This window comes from Urocitellus parryii, chromosome 2, assembly GCF_045843805.1.
Source record: "Urocitellus parryii isolate mUroPar1 chromosome 2, mUroPar1.hap1, whole genome shotgun sequence".
Lineage (NCBI taxonomy): Eukaryota > Metazoa > Chordata > Mammalia > Rodentia > Sciuridae > Urocitellus > Urocitellus parryii.
The window spans coordinates 98,510,916-98,532,471 of NC_135532.1; the positions used below are offsets into that span (position 1 = coordinate 98,510,916).

Sequence of the window (21,556 nt, forward strand, 5' to 3'; positions counted from 1 at the left end):
AGAACAAGGGAGTAGGCCACAGTGAGGCCCTCCCACCCATTGCTTGGGATGGGTCAACCAGGGCATCTTCTCTGCAATGTAAGCTGTCCAGTCCAAGCCTGGGAAATAAGGCCAAGAGCAGGTACAAAGAGAAAAGCAAGCAATTTCTCAAATTCCCTGTTTACCTATAGTATTGAACTTGAAGCTATAAATATTCTTTGGAACCCTCCTGACCTCAGCTTCCCAGACCATTTGTCCTTTCCAAACTATCTGGGGACAAAAAGAGGTAGATATGGAACTCAGTCTAACACAGTGAGTCCGTGCACCCCAAACACCCCTGGAGATTCTCTGAATCCCAGTATGTGTAAGCCATTCCATGGTAAGAAGGCCCCATCTCAGCACTCTCAGGTCTCCCGGCTCAGGAAGATCTCAGGGTTCATGGTGCATAGCCCTTGGCTTTGCCCAAGCCACGGAAGGAGGTGCTGGGAAGCCTTCACTGGTCATCTGGAATGTCCCCGCCCCCCTGCAAAACTCCTCCCATCCCTGGTGGTTCCCACATTAGAAGCTCCTATTCTTTGGCAAATGTTTGGATTGAATACTGATTACTTCCTCCCAATCACTTTAATGAATGAGGATCTTGGCCACAAGCGTATTTACAGCTACCTCGGTGGCCTCTGCATGTGAATCAGTGCTCCAAGATGCTCTAGCAGCATCTTGAGCAGATATTGTCTAACTGGAGGGCACATCAGAATCACCTAGAGTACTGGCTGAAACAACTTGCTTGGTCCCTCCAGATTTTCATTCAGTGGGTCTGGTATGGGGCTCAAGAATTTGCCTTTAAAAGGAGCCAATTCCATTGGTCTAGGGACCATACTCTGAGAACCCATGCCTTAGAGTCAAGTAGGTATTCCTGAGCTCTAGCCTAAGTCCTTGTTTCCTGTCATCTCTTTCCTCAACTTCTATGTGGCAATCTATTCTGTGAGTGGGGTAGCCAAAAATAAATCTTTCTCTAGGGTAAAACGGAGTCAACCCCTTGATTTCTCTACTCCCCTCGGCCATCTTCCCTGGGCATGAGGACTCTGTCCTGGTGAGGGTTGGCCTGCACTGTTGGTATGGCTGGGAGCACCTCAACAACTGGTCCATCTGCCAGCTACTCTGCTTTGTCTAGAGTTCCTGAAGGCAGTGCATGGGAAGGTGGTTTGATCATCCACACCTGGTTGGTTTTGGCTGGACTTTCTACCTGTAGGTTTCAAAACTCCTGAGTGAAATCATCAATAAGCATCTTTAGGTGGGGAAAGATTAGCTAAGCAAATACTTGACGCCTACCAGCTGAGGTCCTCAGAGCAGCAGACATGAGCTCACCCCCTTTCCAACACCACTGGTTGACTCATGTCTACAGCCCAGAGGCCTGTGACCTCAGTGACAAGCAAGGGAAGGAAGGGGAATCCAGGTACTGGTGATATGTTGGGCCTTTGATCTCTGTGGCTCTGGAAGAGTTGGTGCAGAAGAGGGATGCATACCCCAGACATGGGATTTTCAAGCTGTGGGGAGGAGCAGACAGGAAGCCCCATTCCAGGACCCCTTTCTAAAGTTCACCCAAGCATGCCTTCCTTCCACCAGCAATTCCAGCAAGGCCCCCTGGCTCCCTGCATCTGTCCTTTAGTGTTCTCTGTGGCTAAGTGGTGCTCACCGCTCCTGGGGCCCCCCCGACTGCTACTGCCACATTCTGTCTTGTATGTGCCCAGAATGTCATTGCCTTTGTCATTCATGATTCTGTGACAGTGGTTTTGATGTGTCAGCTTGGCTAGACTACCGTCTCCACCTACTCAAACACTAATCACAACACAGGTGTTGCTGAGGAGGGAGTTGGCAGATGTAATCAAAATGTACCATCCCTTGGCTTTGAGTGAGGGAAATTCTCCTAGATAATCTGGGTGGGTCTGATTTAATCAACTGGAAGACCTTAAAAGCAGGGTTGACAATTAAGAGTGTGAGGGAGATGGTGGGGATTACAGGAGGAAAGAGAAATCCCACTCATGGAGAGCAGCTTTGGACCCATGCCTGTGAGTTCCAGCCTGCCTGTCACGGTCCCTTCTGACTGCCAACTTTATGAATTTTGGATTTGCTTAGCCAGCCCCCAGGATTGTGCAAACTAATCCTTTGTAATAAATCTGTTAGTATATATTCACGAGTTGACTGAACTCTTAGTCGTACAATATAATGTCCTCCGAACCTTTCAATATGGTGCCTTACATGGCCAAAGGGAAATTTCCAGGTGTGATCAGTAATTTTAAATTGGGAGATTATCCAGATCATCTGGGTGAGCCCAGTGGAATCACACATGTCCTTTTAAGAGGAAAGCAAAAGTCAAAGAAAAAGGTGAGATGGAGAGAATTCATGACGTTAAACTGTCAGTTTTGAGGACAGAGAAAGGGGTCATGAGTCAAGGAAGGAGGAAGACTCTAGAAGGTGGAAAAGGCAAAGACAGATTCTCCAATGAAGCCTCTAGAAGAAGTACAGTTCTCCTCATTCCCTGAAGACTCAAGGATTCCTGACCTCCAAAACTGTAACATAGTAAATGCATGCTGATTGAAGCTACTACATTTGGAATCATTTGTTACAGCAGCAAATAAGGAACTAACACAAACCTCAATTCATGCAGATTCCTTCCCTTTACCTCACTGCCCTTATTCAAGTTGCCTCTTTTTCCTGTAGCAGAATGACAAATAAAATTTGTAGGAGGCCACCTGCACTGGGCACAACAAAACAAACCAATACAGAGTTTAATTGTAGTAACTAAACCTGGAGTGGTTGGTTGCTGAAGGCCCTACAGCTATATAAATAAGCTGTACCCAAACAAATGACTAATCTGTAGCCTATTAATTAGTTTTCTATGCCTCACTTCCATTTTTCTATAAATGCTATCTGATCACATTGTTGGCTAGAATTCTCAAAATCTACACTGGTCTGGGAGTTGCTGGGATTTGTCAATCATTTTTGTTTCACTTCTTTGTTCAAATAAACTGTGCTTGATATAATTGACCTAAGGAATTTTCCCTTTTTAACAGGGACCATGCCTTTTTTTTTTTTTTTTTTTTTTTTTTTTTTTTGCATCATCGCTGTTTAAGACACTGATTCTGTTCTCTTCTTCTCCAAAGGAAGTCTCATTTGTTTTCTCTGTTCAACCCTAGTCTGAGATCAGCTCCCCTTTTGTTTTGGAGAAGGATACCTATTTGACCTATCCATGCTTCAAGCATTCGTCCTGGCCAGGGACAGAGAAACCAGCTGAGCCAATCACAGCCCTACCCTGGGACTTTTTCACGTCGGAACCCAATGAAGAGCAGCAGGAACTCTCTAGTTGCTAGCTGTGATTGAGCAGTGGGGAAGTCAGAGGTTTATAGTGGAAGATAATGACAGGTGACATTCAGGGAGAAGGAGAGAAGACAGATGGAGCCCAGCTGGCCCTCCAGCCCACCTGCCCAATCCTTCACAAGTTGAGCGACTGGGCTTCCTGTTGATTATCAGGAGTTACTTGTATTTTCTAGATATTAGTCCCTGGTCAGTTTTAGACTCTGCAGTCATCTCACAGACTGGCATTCTTTTTTGCTTTAAACACTCTTATCTGTTATTAAAGTAGATAAATCATCTTTCTTTAGCTGGCATTCTTCTGGTATATCTTCTTCTGCCTCCAGATTTCCAGCCTTTCTGTGTCATATTATTTTAGATGTCTCTTTTAAGGAGCATATGACTACATTGGCACTGTTTTTAAACATCCAATCCTGGATTCTCTAGCTTTGAAATGGTAAGAATAGTCCATCGCATGTGCTGCAATGCTGGATAAATCTAGATTCCTCTCTGCTATATATTATGCTACCATTTATAATAAAGGGGTTTTGTTTGGTTTTTTATTTCCCCCTCTCCTCTTTCCAGCTTTCTGTTATTTGGTTAATTTTTTAAAAAAAATTTTTGTTATATATTTTTTATTTTCCCTTGAATTCTATTCACCTTGGAAAACTTGCATCCGGGCTGGGGCTGTAGCTCAGTGGCAGAGACCTTGACTTGCACATGTGAGGCACTGGGTTCAATCCTCAGCACCACATAAAAATAAACAAATAAAATAAAGGCATGCTGTCCATCTATAAATTAAAAAAATGTATGCAATGTCTTTTGTCTTAATGATTACCCATATATTTTTAAAATTGGGGTATAATGCATATAACAAAATTTACTATCTTCACTATTTTTAAGCATAAGTTCTGTGGTATCAAGTACATTCACTTGTGTAACCGTCACCACCATCCATCTCTAAAACTCTTTTCATCTTACACAACTCTATATTTGTTGAATACAACTCCCCATTCTCCCCACCCCCAGTTCCTGTCAACAACCATTTAACTTTCCGTCTTTACAAATTTGGCTATCATAGAGCATTTGACTTTTGATAGCGGGCTTATTTCACTTAGTGTAATGCCCTCCTGGTGCATCAATTGTACAGCCCGGGTTAGAAATTTCATTCCTTTGTAAGGATGAATAATTCTCCATTGTAAGTCTACACCATACTTGGCTCATTTATCCCTTAGTGGAAATCTTATTTGTTTCTACCTTTTCATAATGCTGCTATGAATACGGGCATGTAAATATCCCTTTGAGACCCTAATTTCAATTTTTTTTGTATATATCCCCAGTAATGGGATTGATGGATCCTACAGGGATTCTATTTTTAATTTTTCAAGGGACTACCATGCTGTTCTCCATAGTAGCTATACATTTCACATTCCCACCAGCAGCAGGACTTCCAATTTCTCTCTCTTTAACAACATTTATTTCCTGATTTTTTTCTGTTTTTTAGAGTGGCCATCTGATTTGCATTTCACTAATCATCAGTGATGTTGAGCATCTTTTCTCAGCTTGTTACCCACCCAGGTATCATTATTGGAGAAATGTGTATTCAAATCCTTTGCCAGTTTTTCAGTCCCTTATCAGATGTCTGATTTGCAAATATTTTCTTCCAGTTTGTAGACTGCTTTTTCACTCTTTCAATTGGGTTCTTTGATGCACATAAGTTTTAAATTTTGATATAATGCAATTTGTCTATCTAACTTCTGTTGCTTGTGCTTTTGATGTCATATCCAAGAAATCTTTGCCAAATTCAATGTCATCAAGCTTCATCTCCAACTTTTCTTCTAAGAGTTTTATGTCTTACAGGACTTTGACCCACGGTGAGTTAATTTTTATAGATGGTAAAAGATATATCCACTATACAGATAGAATAAATTCTGTTGCTAATTCTATGTGGTATATCTTTGAGGTTTTAATTTCCCAGAGGAATTTTTTTTCACCCAGGGATCCTGTTAGAAACAAAGCTCCTCTGTCCCTAGGGTGGTGGGATGAGTGTATTAGTTCCCCATTTACCAAGGGACCCAGCTTTATGAATGGGTTTGAGTTCCTTCCAACTGCCCATGTCATCTTTCACACCTGTGTGATTACTAAATCCCATTCCCCTTGAGGAGTTTCTTTATTTTATTGTTCTAATCACACCACATTTATTTTTTCTTTTACTCTGCCACAAGATCAGCTGGTGGCCTTATTTTCTGGTGTTTAATCCATTCTTCGTTTTGCTCTTTCTTGCAAGCTCTGCTAGTGTTTAAACCTTTGGTGTTGGGCTGGGGATGTGGCTCAAGTGGTAGCGCACTTGCCTGGTATGCGTGCAGCTCGGGTTCGATCCTCAGCACCACATACAAACAAAGATGTGTGTCCGCCGAAAACTAAAAAAATATTAAAAATTCTCTCTCTCTCTCTCTCTCTCTCAAAAAAAAAAAAAAAAAAAAAAAAAAAAAAACCTTTGGTGTTGTTCTATATGACGCAGCACCTCTAGGTGTTTGTAGTAGAGTCTGTTCTGTGGACCCATCATGTTGATGGAACCCATAACTCACTATAACTCTTCATGGTCCACCTAATCCCATCTAACCACAGCCTTTGGAGGACAGGGATCTTATCTAATTCACAGCTGTGGGTCTTCCATACAGAGGATCTACATGAGAACCACAAAGGTGACTTGTTAAAATCCAGAGCCCATAATCTAGATGTATGAAGCAGAATCCAGTTCTGTTTCCACCCTGGCCTCCCTCCTAAAACATAGTTCTTTCCCTACTTATATGACATGCTTTATAACTTTGCATTATTTGTGTACTTATCCACTGCCTATTTCACTCTTGAGGACATAGCCCACGTTGTTTTACTCATCATTAGGTCTATAATGATTGTTGATAGGTAATAAATAATAATAAGTGAATGAATAAATGAGTTTCAGGCATACCACTTGTGGTCTCAGAGTTCAGAAATCCGTGCTGTTTAGAATACCAGCAAAGAGTTGTCTGGCAAACAGTGGGTGGTCAATTAAGACTCACCAAATGACTCAGTGAAAGCCCACTCTGAGAATTCTTTCCACATCCTCCCAGGTGTAAAACCCCAGGCACAGGACCAGACCCCTAATCAGCCTTTCGAAGATCCTATCCTAGCTTCTGTTCTTACCGCCTCACCCTTGGACCCACTCTTCCTATAGGGCAAGGAGCCAATCAGATACACTCATTTCTCTAAGAAGTGTATCTAACCCTTAGGGCTGGATTCCTAAGCTCTGAACCAGTCCCTGAGAGTGGGCACGAGAAGAGCAGAGAGGACTTCTTGGACAGAATCACCTCCTAATCTTCCCAGAATATGTTCTGAATTCTTGCCTCTCTTTAAGACTTCAAATATTGTTATCTGACTTTGCCTCCATCCTTGGAGAATTGTGAGACTCAAATGCAATAATAGATACAAAAAGGCAGTGGGAATGGTGACAGTACTGGGAGACATGGTCCTTCCAGACAATCACATCCACCTGGCTGCAGTCTCAGCAAGGCCAACATCATTCTAAATGGAGAAAAATTGGAAGCATTCCCTCTAAAAACAGGAATAAGACAAGGATGTCCTCTTTCACCACTTCTATTCAACATCATCCTTGAAACTCTAGCCAGAACAATTAGGCAAAAGAAAGAAATTAAAGGGATACGAACAGGAAAAGAAGAACTCAAACTATCACTATTTAGGGATGACATGATTCTATATCTAGAAGATCCAAAAAATTCCACCGGGAAACTTCTAGAACTAATGAATGAATTCAGCAAAGTAGCAGGATATAAAATCAACACCCATAAATCAAATGCATTCCTATACATCAGCAAGGAATCCACTGAAAGAGAAATTAGGAAAACTATCCCATTCAGAGTAGCCTAAAAAAAGGGGAGGAACTCAATCTAACAAAAGAGGTGAAAGACCTCTACAATGAAAACTACAGAACATTAAAGAAAGAAACTGAAGAAAACCTCAGAAGATGGAAAGATCTCCCCTGCTCCTGGAGAGGCAGAATTAATATTGTCAAAATGGCCATACTACCAAACGTTATACAGATTTAATGCAATTCCTATTAAAGTCCCAATGATATTCATCATAGAATTAGCAAAGGCAATCATGAAATTTATTTGGAATAGCTAAAGCAATCCTTAGCCAGAAAAGTGAAGCAGGAGGCATCACAATACCAGACCTCAAACTATACTACAGAGCTATAGTAACAAAAATGGCATAGTATTGGCACCAAAATAGACTTGTAGACCAATGGTACAGAATAGAGGACACAGACAAACCCACATAAATACAGTTATGTCATACTAGACAAAGGTGTCAAAAACATTCACTGACGAAAAGATAGCCTATTCAAGAAATGGTGCTAGGAAAACTGAAAATCCATGTGTAGCAAAATAAAATTAAACCTCTATCTCTCACCCTGCACAAAAATCAACTCAAAGTGGATCAAAGACTTAGGCACTAGAACAGAGACTCTGTGCCTAATAGAAGAAAACATAGGCCCAAATCTTCACCATGTTGGCCTAGGATCTGACTTCCTTAACAAGACTCCTAAAGTGCAAGAAGTAAAATCAAGAATCAATAAATGGCATGGATTTAAATTTAAAAAAAAAGCTTCTTAGCAAAAGAAACAATCAATGATGTGAGGAGAGAGCTTATAGACAGAGAAGATCTTTACCACATGCACCTCTGATAAAGCATTAATCTCTAGGATATATAAATAACTCAAAAATTTGACACCAAAAAAACAAATAGCCCAATCAATAAATGAACTAAGGAACTGAACAGACACTTCACAGAAGAAATATAATCGATCAATAAATATATGAAAAATGTTCACATCTCTAGCAATTAGAGAAATGCAAATCAAAACTAAGATTTCATCTCACTCCTGTCAGAATGATAATTATCAAGAATACAGACAACAATAAATGTTGGTGAGGATGTGGGGGAAAAGGTACACTCCTACATTGCTGGTGGGACTGCAAATTGGTGCAACCACTCTGGAAAGCAGTGTGGAGATTCCTCAGAAAACTTGGAATGGAACACCATTTGACCCAGCTATCCCACTCCTTGGTTTATACTCAAAGGAATCAAAACCAGCATAATACAGTAATGCAGCCACATCAATGCTCAATTCACAATAGCTAAACTGTAGAACCAACCTAGGTGTCCCTCAATAGATGAATGGATAAAGAAAATGTGGTCTATATACTAATGGAATACTACTCAGCTTTAAAGAAGAGAGAAATTATGGCATTTGCCAGTAAATGGATGGAGTTGGAGAATAACATACAAACAAAATAAGCCAATCCCACGAATCCAAAGGCCGAATGTTTTCTTTAATATGCAGATGCTAATTCACGATAAGGTGGGGGTAGGGGGAGGGTGGGGGACACTAGGGAAGAATGGTGTTACCTTAGATCAGGTAGAGAGCAGTGCAGGGAGGGGAGAGGAGGGGATATGGGGATAGGAAGGATAGTAGAATGAACGAAACAGACATTATTACTTTATGTATATAGGACTGCATGACCAATGTGATTCTACAACATGTACACTCAGAAAAATGAGGAATTGATCCCATCTATGTAGGATATATGAAAGTACATAAATGCATTCTACTGTCATGTGTAACTAGTTAAAATTAATTTTTTAAAAAAGGATTTCAACCATTGTTATCTTTGCCTCCATCCTTGGAGAACTGTGAGATTCAAATGCAATAATAGATACAAAAAGGCTGTGGGAATAGTGACAGTACTGGGAGTCATGGTCCTTGCAGACAATCACATCCGCCTGGCTGCAGTCTCAGCTGCATCATCTTTGGCCTATTCTTAGGGACCAGAAGGTAATGCAATGACATTGCATTTCATATACCACAATTAAGATGGCCAGGTGTACCTAGTAAAGGAGGGTGGCTGTCACCATAGACTTTAGGACTTCTCAATTGACAGTTTTTTCCTGAGTTTAATACAGGACATATTACTGTAGGAAAAAAATGGAGAACATAGAAATCCACAAAGAAGAAAAATGAAGCTGTTAATACATTTTCCACGCAGAGAGACTCATCACTATCCAGATATACCCCCTTCAAGTCTTCGTGCTTTACATGTTAGTAACTTAAAAACTTTTGGATCACCTCTACATATGGTCGTCCATAATTCTTCCTCTCACATCACAGTAGAGGATGGACTCTTCTCCAAAGTTTAAACTATTTTCAGCCAAACTTTAAAAAATGATTTGTAAATACTCTGTAGACAGACATCCTGTGATTGATTGGATGATTCTCCAATTGCTACCTATACAAGCCCTTTCCTCCTTCAATGTTTCTGAGCAGATGAGTTACATGATAAGATACAGTGTAGCTGACCAGTTCCCACTCATTCTTCCATTTAGAAATCAAGTGTTTCTAAGCTCAAGGTTGCCCACACCTGGATCAGTGCTAAATGCTCCCAGCTGCTCAGCTGAAGTGGGCGGGGGGTCTAGGCCCAAGATCAGGGGTAAGGGACTGGAAACTGAGGATTGAAGACTTGCAGGACTACCATTGCCAAATTTGGCTTGGAAAACACAACAAGAAATAGAAATAGGCAACTCTGCTGTGTCTGTCAGTATGTGGCAACGCTCTGGCTTGGGGTTTATGGTGAAGTACAAAAGCAAACATAGTGGAAAAAAATCTTGAGCCGGTGTCACCCGGAGAGCCCCACAGTCATGTGGCAATGCCTAGAGGCTGCCTCCCAATTTTTCCATTATAAAATGTGGATAATAAGTATCTCACAGCACTGGGAGAGGGGCTTAGTCAGGTAGTGTTTCTGAAAGGACCTAACCTTGCCCAAAGTATGTCACTAAATTTTCACATAGTGGATGCTTCCAAGCAGGAGGGCTCAAATGTATTCACAACGAAATATCCATAAACCCCTTTGTATGTTTCCCCATGCATATAGATCCTAATAAAATAGATCCACATGGGGGATGATATCTCAGAAAATTATAAAGGCCACTCAGAATGTGCTGATTCTGAGGGTGGGAATCCTGAATATATGTGATTTAAAGACAACCCCAAACTTGGGTGACTAATGCCCATCTCCTGGTAAATTTTACATGTTTACACATTAAATTGACAGATAGGCTCCACGAACCCAAGATTTTCTAGATTGCTGAAGGCTGAAGAAGAAGGAGACTCGAGAAATATTTTGGCTGCACAGAAAGGCAGCTTCCCAACGGAAAGAGCATCTGACAGTGAGACAGACTATCAATGACCCCTGTGGGTTCATGGAGCTGCCCCGATAGATGAGGCTGGTCCTTCACTAACTTGGCCCTGCCAGCCTGGGGGGTTGGGGTGCAGCCATGGAGCACAGGCTGGACCCACAAGGTACATTCCCATGAGCATCAGGCCAGATTCCTTCGGAGAGGCCTTGGTTGGGCCCTCTGGCAATGAAACCAGGGCATATGGTCCACTTCTCTTCTTTCTCCAGAGGGCCATTGTTGGTCTAGAGGCCGGACTCGATGACTGATCCATGGCTTCTCTGGGCTTGTTGTGAATACTCCGTGAAAGCTTCCAAAGTTGGGAAGGAGAGAGAGCTAGGGTGTGAGAATAGAGGGATGTGGAGTGAGAAGGAAGAGTGTGAGAGATGGGAAGAGCAGGTCTTAGAGATGGTGAGGGCAATCACAAATTTGCAGGGCCTGGTGGGCTCTGGGTCCCCATCATAAGATGTGCCACTTCATAGCAGCTGTCCCCAAGCCTGAGGCACTCACATGAGTAGTGATGGAGCTTTTTGCAGAGATAAGACAAGCAATGAAACCTTTGTGATCTGGGACAACAGGAGTTGGGGTCACACTGCACTCACCCCAGCCATGCCCACCTTCACAGCCTGGTCTGGCTTTCAGAAGAGGATGGCTCAAGCCACCTGGATTTCTGTTTCAACCCTGCTAAGCAGTCCCCAGTTAGGGACAGGGGAGACCTTCCTAGTGGAGACGAGAAGGTGAGGGGTTCTGCCAGCTTCGCTGCGAGAGGGATACACACAGAAGGACAGGCACAGATTTCAGTTCAGTATGGGTCTGCTTGGTGAGGTAGTGTGATGTCCCCATCCCTGGAGCTATGTGACCAGAGGTGGGACTTCAAGACATTTCTGCATCTTGGAGCAAATGAGCTCATTTCTCATGGTCAATTCTGAAATTCAATAATTCCTGACACCAGGAAGCACCGTCTTTCTGTAGCTTGATTTTTGTCATCATTTGTATAGATTCTGTGCAGGGAGAAGTTTCAAAAGGCCATAAAAACCATGACCAACAATGAAGGAAAGCAGAGGAGGAGGAGGAGGAGGAGGAGGAGGAGGAGGAGGAGGACGAGGAGGAGGAGGAGGAGTTCAACAGAAAGAAGACAGAGAACCCAGCCTTGCCACTCTGCAAGAGCCCAGCCCCGCCTCCCAGCCCCACTCATCTGCTCTCAGGAAGCCACCCCTTTCTGCCTCCCTGAATCCCTGAGGTTCATTTTCATCTTGGTCACCATCTCTGACCCTCCTCGATGCCTTTCAGGGGGCAGGAGTTTGTTCCTATAAAATGTCTTAGCAAGAGCAGCAACAAGGTAACTACTTGTTCCAATTTGCTTAGAACATTCCAACTTTTTTTTTTTTTTTTTTGGTATCAGGCATTGAACTCAGGGGCACTCGACCACTAAGCCACATCCCCAGCTCTATTTTGTATTTTATTTACAGACAGGGTCTCACTGAGTTGCTTAGTGCCTAATAGTTGCTGAGGCTGGCTTTGAACTCGTGATCCTCCTGTCTCAGGCTCCCAAACTGCTGGGATTATAGGCGTGTGCCACTATGCCCAGTGAACATTCCCAGTCTTAAAGCTGAGAGTCGTGGGTCCCTGGAACCCACTCAGCTGATTACCCTGGGAGACTGGGAACTTTGCAGGCAATTGTTTCTTGGAAACCTGGGAGCCTCTTAGGGAGGCTTGAGGGGAGGAAGTGCAACACACATCATAAAGGGCCTGACCCACAGACACTCAATAAATTCTCAGTGACTGAGCAAAACCCAGGCTCCTACACCAGCACCCAGCTCCCAGCTTTCCCTCAACTGCACTGTGAACCAAAGGGAAAGCATCAAGTTGCAAAAGCGCCTGGAGCGAAAGTGAGGAGTAACTTATAAAACAGTCTGAGAAAGTGATCAGTTTAATCCCATCCCGGGATCTCTGGCAGTCTGAGGGCAGGAGGAGCAGGACTCTGGAAGCCTGTTGTTCCCTCTACTGCTGCCCCTTTCCCCAGGCCCAAAGGAGCCTCACTGTGTTCCCCTAGCTGGGCTCCTCTCCTGAAGTCCCATAGCGCTCAGCCCAGGAACTTTGGGACACCCACACCCCACACACCTGTCCCTTCAAACTGTCTAGGTGCCAGTCCCTCTGCACCCAACAAGTTAGCTGGGTGCACTTACCAGATCAACTAGTTCTGACTTGACATCTGCCTGTGTTGCTCCCCAAACTTGGTACACTCCACCTGGGAGTCCGCATCTGGGAGACAGCTTCCTGGAGCATCAAGGTTACCCCAAGATTTTGGGGAAATACTTTTATTGGAAACAGGTGATTGTGGAGCAGAAGAATATATAATTCACTTGAGTTTCAGACAAAAATATGAAAATATATCTACAAAATGTCATGTTCAGGGTTAGTCCACATCCCGAGATATCTTCTAGAATTCAGGGCCTTTTATTACAAATGCTAGCTCGATGTAGTCCCCTCTGATGACAACTGCATTCTTACTGAGGCCCCTGGTGGTCCAGAGCAGCATCTCCCAGAGGTTGCTGCTCCTGGCTATGCCCCCAGGCTGAGCCCAAGACTCCCTGAGAGCCTCCTAAGCATTTGCCTCCAGTGATCCAAGATCCTGGGAAGATGGGCCCTGGAAGAAGGCTGCTCAGAGACTTCTGCTTTGCTTTCATTTCCTGCCCGTGAGCACATTTAATCCATCCCAAACAATAAGGCACACCCAGAAAATCAAGGTCCTCTAACCCAAGTGAGCTGGGGATTGATCAAGGACAACCTGGCGGCTTCTGCCAGGTTTCATAACAATTCCCAGCAAAGATCAGACTCAGCTGGCGCCATTCCTAGTCTCATCTCAATCAGTGATTTAAGAGCATGAGATGAGAATCTGAGGATGGAAAAGAAAGTCTAAGATAACAAAGCTCAGGTCCAAATGGTCAAGGATGAGAGGATACAGAAAGGGACGGGGGAGGGAGATGACCCAGGTGCAGATTCCTGCTTTGCCAGTTACTGGATATGTGGCCTTGAATCAACCTCAGTTTCCCCAACTATGAGATGAAGATGTTGCTACCTCAATTGCAGGGCTATCGTTGAGATTAGAAAAAAGAAAAATCAGAAACATAGATCTAAGATCAAGTTCAAGAGAAAGGATATACTGATCAGCTAAAACCAGAAGAAAAGCTGGAGCATAAATACACAAGATCCTACACTGTTACCAAAAGTGAGCTTTGTTTTAGAAAGTAAAGTAAGCTTGTGGATTTTAGGAAGACTCCAGAGACCTTTATAAAAGTCAAAGTAGAAGGGAAACCGAATGGGTTATAAAATTTGGCAGCCATAAGCTAAACACATATAATTGCAGGATAAAACCAAGCTTTCTCCCAGCTTCAAAACTTGATCCATACCTACAAAAAATCAAGACAGAGCAGGCTTGGTGGCACATGCCTCTGATTCCAGTAGCTTAGGAGACTGAGGCAAGAGGATTGCAAGTTCAAAGTCAGCCTCAGCAACTTAGCAAGCTTCCAAACAACTTAAAAAGACCTTGTCTCAAAACAAAATAAATAAATAAATAAAAATGGCTAGGGATGTAGCTCAGGGGTTGAGTGCCCTGAATTCAAACCCCAGTACCAAAACCAAAACACAACATCAAGCAAGGAAGCTATTCACACAGATCAATGGAACAGAATAGGAAACCCAGGATAGACCTGCACAAGTATGGTCAACTTATTTTTAATGGTGAGTTTTTGTTTGTTTTGTTTTTTGTTGTTGATGATGCTGGTTATTGAACCTAGGGCTTCACCCATGCTAGGCAAGCACTCTACCGCTGAACTACATCCCCAGTCTACCAACTGATTTTTGACAAAATGCAAAGGCAAATCACTAAAATAAAGATAGTCTTTTTAATAAATGGTGGAGGACCAACTGGCCTGCAGTAGCTCTCTCCACCCCAAAAAAGAAGAACCTTAACCTAAAACTCACACCTATAAAAAAATTAACTCGAAATAGAACACAGATTTAATAAATAAATAAAGGTATTGTTCCAAACTTGTTAAGGTTAGGATCTTGAATGTCCTAAAACTAAATTTTAGGAGAAAATACAGGAAAAAGCACTCAGAAACTAAGATTTAGTGAAGAGTCCTTAGCCCTCAAAAGCAAGATCCAGAAAACTAAAAGGTTGATAAGTTAGAATTCATCAAATTAAACATTTTTTTCTGTAAAATACTTAGTTAAGATGATAAAAAATAATCTACAAACTAGAAGAAAATATTTGCAAACCACATACCCAACAAAGGACGTGGATCTAATATATATGGAGAGAACTCTCAAAGCTCTACAGAAAAAAAAAATCCAATTTGAAAATGGACAAGATGGGGCTGGGGCTATAGCTCAGTGGCAGAGCACTTGCTTTGCATGTGTGAGGCACTGGGTTCAATCCTCAGCACCACTTATAAAAATAAATCTATAAATTTATAAAAATAAATAAATAAAAATATTGTGTCCAGCTACCACTAAAAAAAATTTTTTTAAAGAAAAGAAATGGACAAAATACATGAACAGATATTTCAATGAAGAAGAGATACAAATGGAAATTCATATAAGATGTTCTATGTTATTAGCCACGAGGGAAATTAAAATTAAGACCATGATATGATGTCATTACACATTAATTAAAATAGCTAAAATGAAAAGTAGTGACAACATCTAATGCTGACAAGGCCCAAAGTAGCTGGAATTCTCACACATTGCTGGTGCAAATCTCGAAAAGCAATTTGGCAGATTTGTAAAACAGCTCAGCCTGCAACTACCGTCTGACCCACCAACACACACCTGGGCATTTACCCTAGAGAAATGAATATTTCTCTCCACACAAAAACCTGTACATAGTTGTTCATCGAAGACTAATTTGTAATAGTCCCCAATTAGAAACAACCCAAATGTTCTTCAATGAGTGAACATTTAAACAAACTATGGTACATCTATACCATAGAATACAACTCAGCAATAAGAAGGAACAAATTCTTTATATGTGCAACAATTGGGATAGATTTCCAAGACATTGTGCCAAATGAAAAAAAAAAAAGCTGATCTCAAAATGTCATGACTTGTATGATTCCCTTTATGTAACATTCTAGAGATGACTAAATTACAGAGATGGGAAAAAAGGTTCATGGTTGCCAGGGGTTGCCATTCAGTAGTCAGAAGAGGAATGGATGTGACTCTAAAGGGGTTAACATAAGAGAAGCCTTTGTGGTGGCTTCAAGCAGTGGACCAGTGGTTACAAGAACCTACACAAGTGATAAAGTGGCATTGAACTGTACACATGTGATAGCAATGCCAATTTCCTGATGTTGATTATACAGTTATTGTAGCTATATAAGATGGAACCTCTAAGAGAAGCTGGGTGAAGGATACCCAAGACCTTTAAGTACTATTTTCCTGTGAATCTATAATTGTTCCAAACTTGTTAAGGTTAGGATCTTGAATGTCCCCCAAAAGCTCATGTGTTGAGAGCTCGGTCCTCAGTGCAGCATTGTTCAGAGGTAGGGCTTCTGGATCGTGAAGGCTCTGACCTCATCCATGTATTAACCTATTGAGGGATTCACAGCTCACGGACAATTGGGAGGGGATGGAAATTGTAGGAAGTATAATTTGGTTGGAGGGAGGGGTCCTTGGGGTCATGCCCTCAGGTATTTTGTCATAGCAAGAAAAGCTAACAGAAAACTAAAAAACAATTAAAATTAAAAAAAGACTCAAAATAAACCAAGTTTTGTCTTATATTAAGAACTCAACTGACTTTCTCCTGTGATCCCTTATAGGAGAGTTCCCAAGTACTATGGTGATAGCCATCCTATGTGGAACCCATGGGATATGGACAATGGAAACTCACACACCTATTTCTTCATGTCATTCTCCAAAAGAAACGGAGGACAGAATGGCCATGTAAAGATCAATGAACCTAAGAATGTAAGAACAGGGGTCTCTGAAGGACCCTTCCACTCAGGAATATCCCTGGCTTCTCAGGTCCGCTTTCCCTGCTCTCATGCTTTGGCATATAACTGGAGCTCTGAGCAGGCCAGTAAAAGGCAGAAAAGAAGCTCAGGTGAGGTCCAGATGTAGTTGAAACCATAGCGCAGGATAAAACCTAGCAGAGGCTGCAAAGAGAGAGACTGAGGAATGGGCGAGGCCATATAAAAGATAATGACTTCTGGCCCAGCAAAACAAAAGAAGGCAAGGGGAGGCCAGACTTCCATCCTAACACCCCATCCTGGGTCTTCCAGAATGGAAAAAAAGGTAGTCACTATCATGAATAGAAGAGAACAATCAGGAAGAGATTAAATGAGCTCTCCATGCCGTGGAACGCAAGTCACTCCCCAGTTTGTTCTGTGTCTGCATCACTAGAGAGGAAATATAAGCCAAGAAGGGTTTTAAGCATCACCCAGGACAAGGTCTGAGTGACCTGTGACTCTCTGACCCCAACAGTTCACGTTGTTCCCCACCAGAAGCAGTGCCCAAGGGTAGCCTCTCAGGCGGGGCAGATTCCTGAGAGCTAAAGGGTGCTATCTTAAACCTTAGAGGAACCACCCCCTGGGGAGGACTGGGGATCTTAATTCAGAAGGTCAGAGAAGGAATTCTTTGGCCCTGAAGAGTCCATTGAGAGTGTTTTCCGGAGCATGAATCAGGTTGCTGGGATAGAGTATTTTGTTCTAGAAACTGAGAAGTTAAAGCCCCAAATGCCTCCCTGTGATTGAGAATTGAAGGCCTCAGAGTGTGGCCTGGACACAAGCCAGGACAAAGTACATTCCCCCAATTTTTGGTTCTCCCAAGTTAGAGGTTACCAGGGCTGCTGGGGCCAAGCTAGAAGCTTGCCTTCTTCCCACTGTTCTTCCTCACCCTCCACCCCCAGTGAAATGGACCCCACCCTACCAAGTATATATGATTTCACTACACTGGAGCCGTGGGCAGCAGTGATCCAGTGACCACTCCCACTATAAGATAACCTCAGTTTGGCCCCCAAAGAAAGCTTCATTTTAAGGAAAAACAGATCCTTTGAGGCTGCCAGGATAAGTTAGCCACAAAGTCTCCCTTCTACCAACACCCGCCCCCCACCCCCATAATCGCTGAATGGACCTGTTTTTAATTTAGAGTTCTGGGCGCTGGACTACTCCCTCCAATAGTGATTCTCCAGCAGGTCCTGAACTTCCTAAGAATCCCGAAAGTCAGAGGCCAGAGACTGTCTCTAAATTAAATACCAGGATATTTACTGCTGCAGGGGAGTCTAAAAAAATGAACCCTGAGAGTTGCCAGGCTGTTTGGATGTGAAGAATGATGAGTGAAAGAGTAGAAACTCAGTGAGCCACTGGGAGCACACATCCTGCAGCCACCGCAGCTCCCCTGGGTCACAGCTGGGACTTGTGTGTCACCAGAGCCTGAAGAAAGCCCTCTTAACCGAAACCCATGGAATCCCCACCTGCTAAACCAGCTGATGAGAGGGCTGGGTGGTACAGTGGTTAGAGTCCATGTTTCTCTACACTCCATCCCTTGCTGGTTACACAAAGCCTTATTATCCTCATTATTAAAGGGGACAATAATAATTCACCTGATGGAGTTGCAAAGAGGACAAAATATGGGTACCATATTTCTGTAGTTCCTGGTATATTCATATAGCTCAATTGTGGTTAGCTACTCTTATTATTATTTTGGACATTATTATTATTATTATTTGTAGTTTTTCTTCACTAATAATTCCATGATGGAATTGATAGAACAAAACTTCCAAAATGGTATTTGCACATATAGTTCTGTTTGTTGAAGGAAGAAGCAATCTCGGATTGACCAAGCCCACTTCCTATGCCTCATCCTGGTTAATCCTTACTGAGCTGACTCCCAACATGGGCATTGTTCATTTTATCCACTTTTTAAGGTAAGGACCCTGAGGATCAGGAAAGGTGAGAAATGCTTCCTTCCCTATGTCACACAGTTAGTGATTGATATGGGGTTTCTCAGGAATGTCCACAAGACCAATAGGTTAGTCTGTCCTAGGAAAATGACAGATCCTCAAGTTGAGTGTCCCCTTTCCTTTCCATATCTCAAGGCACGTGCAGCCCAAATCCTACTGAGAAGGTGCAACGCCATCGCCCAACCTCTCACTGGGAGGAAGAAATTTCCCCTCAAATGGCAAAGCCCTGGATTACTTATGACTGTTCCGGGAGGGACACTTAACTAATCTGGGATTCTAGATTCCAAATTTCCCTGGTTTCAGGCTCCTGAGTGAAGCTCAGCTGAGATTTTTCCAAATTCTGATCTTAAAACTGTTATTCATCCAAAGAGGTGATGATTAAGAGAATCTGGTTGTTGGAACTGGTGAAAACCTCTTAACTGATGAGTCTTTAACTCCCTCAGGGGGCCCATTGGCCTGAGCTCAGAGTTCAGGCCTCAGGCACAAATAATCAGCATGTGAGAAGTTATCTTATTCTTACAGATCTTCAAAGAAATTGCTGCCATAAACTGTTTTAGGGACTAGGGCAGGCCAAGCCTTATCCCTCCTCACCCCTCACTGTCAGGAATCTGGGCTGGAACAACGGCCCCTCCTGCCATTCCTGGGGGTAAAGGAGTTAGATTTCCTGTACCCTGTTTCCTGCCACGGCTCCACTCCTTTCAGACTACCCAACCCCGACCCCGGCCCTTTCCTTCCAATTCCTAATTTTAAGATATCAAACTGTCCACAATTCTCAGCTGAAACTTCTCCAGAACACTTGGAAATGGTGAAATGGAAATTGCACACAGTGTTCTATGCAGGTCTGGCCAAAAGGTGAGGTTTGAGATTATTTTAAATTATTTCAAAATTTCTGTCTTATTTATATTACACCATGAGATCAATTTAACCTATTTATTATTGTGGTTCAGGAAAGAACAGAAACAGGAATGGGGAATTCCACTGGAAACAATCTAAGTACATGTATGTAGGTGGGATCCTCTCTGACCTCCAGATCTGTTTCTGTTAGATACATGTAACCAGTCCACAGAGACTCCCAACCTGCCTTTGTGTGATCTGAGTTCCCCTATCTGCACCACTGGAGGCTTTGCCCATTTCCATCTGATTGTATGATTGTGGGAAACAACCTAATGTCTCTGTGCCATAATCTCTACCCTGACCCCAATATGCCCTCAAGAAACTCTGAACCCTTCCACTTCCTCATAGGGGAGCTTCCCTCTATCAGGAAGTCCCCAAAGAACTTGAGTGTGGATTCAACCACTCCAGGTCCTCCTGGACTTGTGAGAGAGTACAAAGTGTTTCTGACTCTTGGGGAAGAAAGTGTTGCCATTCTAATAGCTGCCAACACCCCATTTTCTCTTCCCTGTGGCCCCATAACTTGCTAGGCCAGAGGCACCTGCTCTGATCTTTCTGACCACTAGGGCCATGATTTTCCGACCAGGAAAGCTGGTCCTAGGAGAAGGGTTGGTTGCTGAACGGCTGAGAGGGAACTGCAGCCAGGTAGCACGGTCACCGTCAGCGTTGGCAGAAGTTGAAAGCCCCGGGAGGAACATCTTCTGCCATCAGGACCAGGTGTGCTCTGATCGGCACCATCTCAAAAGTGCCCCCAGCCCATCCCCACAAGGCCCCACTGGGCACCTCCAAGCCCGTCCCACGAACGAAGTTAACTGTCTGCGGGGGACAGTGTTCCTCCAGATATCCTTTTGCAAAGATGGCAATTCTCTCACTGCCATATCTCTATACAGTTGTCTCAAAACAAACAAACAACAACAGGTACTTCCGATGTCCTGTTTCTTAGCCTGATGCGGGCATGTGAACATACACATGCGATCGCGCGCGCGGCGGGTCCAGGTGCGCTCTGGCCCGTAACGCCAAGCGCCAGGGATGCGACCTGGATGGTGGCCCTGAGGGCAGAGGAGGGAGTCAGAGCACCCTGCACCCCCTGGGCTTCGACAGCACAGACGCCGGTGGCGCCTCGCGGGACTGTCTGCGGACTCTGCTCACCTTAATGTTGCCAAAGACGGAGCGGGGACAGCGGCCGACTCCGCCCGAGGAGGCGCTGCTGCCCTGGCGCACGCCGGGGTTGGGCAAGAGCCCCATGGTGACGAGGTGGCGGGCCGGGCTGCAGAGCGACACGGGGGCGGCGTCCCCTACCGCCCGGCCGGGGCGGTGGTTGCAGGCTCCGGGCTCTGGGTGGAGAGAGACCGCGCGGGCTGGTGGAGCCGGACGGGCCGATGGCGAACTTGGTGGCGCTGACCTTAGGAGGCGCGCAATGCGGAGACTGAGCGAGAGAGTGCGCGCCCAGAAGTTTTTATAAGTGGCCGCCGCCGCCGCCGCCGCCGATGATGAAACGCGCTCTCCCTCCTCCCTCTCTTCCTCCGCTGTCCAAAGCGCAGCGAGCCCCCGCCTCCCGCCGCCGCCGTCGTCGCCTCCTTAGACAGGTGTCTTCGGGACGCGGGAGTCGGTGCTGCCTGAGCCCAGGAGGCGCTGGGTACGCCGGGGCTCGACCTCGGCTCGGACCCGCGAGGCTTCACGGTCTCGGGAGAAGGTCCCGCCTGCTGGGAGGGGTGGGGGAAGGAGGGAGTTAGTGGCAGGAGGGACGCAGGGCTGTAGGCGGGTAGGGGGATGCCTGGGAAAAGGTGGGTGCGGCCGGTGCGGGCAGGTGACTACAGGGGATCTTGAAAGGAATGGGCAGGGCCAGCGGGTGGAAGGGGTAGTCGGGTCCGAGGGGCGCTGGGGTGGGGACAGCAGGAGCAAGGTGGGGGAGGGAGCCCGGGGTTCCTGGAGAGGTGAGCCCCGGCTCCCCGCCCGCCCGCCCGACGCACTTGGGAAGATTTACGCAGCCAGTCTCTGCTTGTTTGCACTCGCCGCGGCAAACGTGGGCCCTCAGTTCCGGTGATGGCTCTGAGACTCGCCGAGGCTCTGTTTGTGCTGCGGGCT

At 44.4% G+C, this 21,556-nt stretch overlaps 1 protein-coding gene across 1 annotated transcript in view; it reads right to left on the reverse strand.

Moving 5' to 3' along the window:
• The window catches only part of Slco2a1 (solute carrier organic anion transporter family member 2A1), an 85,191-nt gene extending 64,056 nt beyond the window's left edge, over window positions 1–21,135 (reverse strand). The window contains exon 1 of the mRNA XM_026383897.2: window positions 20,621–21,135. Coding sequence (XP_026239682.2) covers window positions 20,621–20,716 — 96 coding nt within the window. The 5' untranslated portion in view covers window positions 20,717–21,135. The remainder of the gene's footprint in view (window positions 1–20,620) is intronic.
• Window positions 21,136–21,556: the final 421 nt, after the last annotated feature.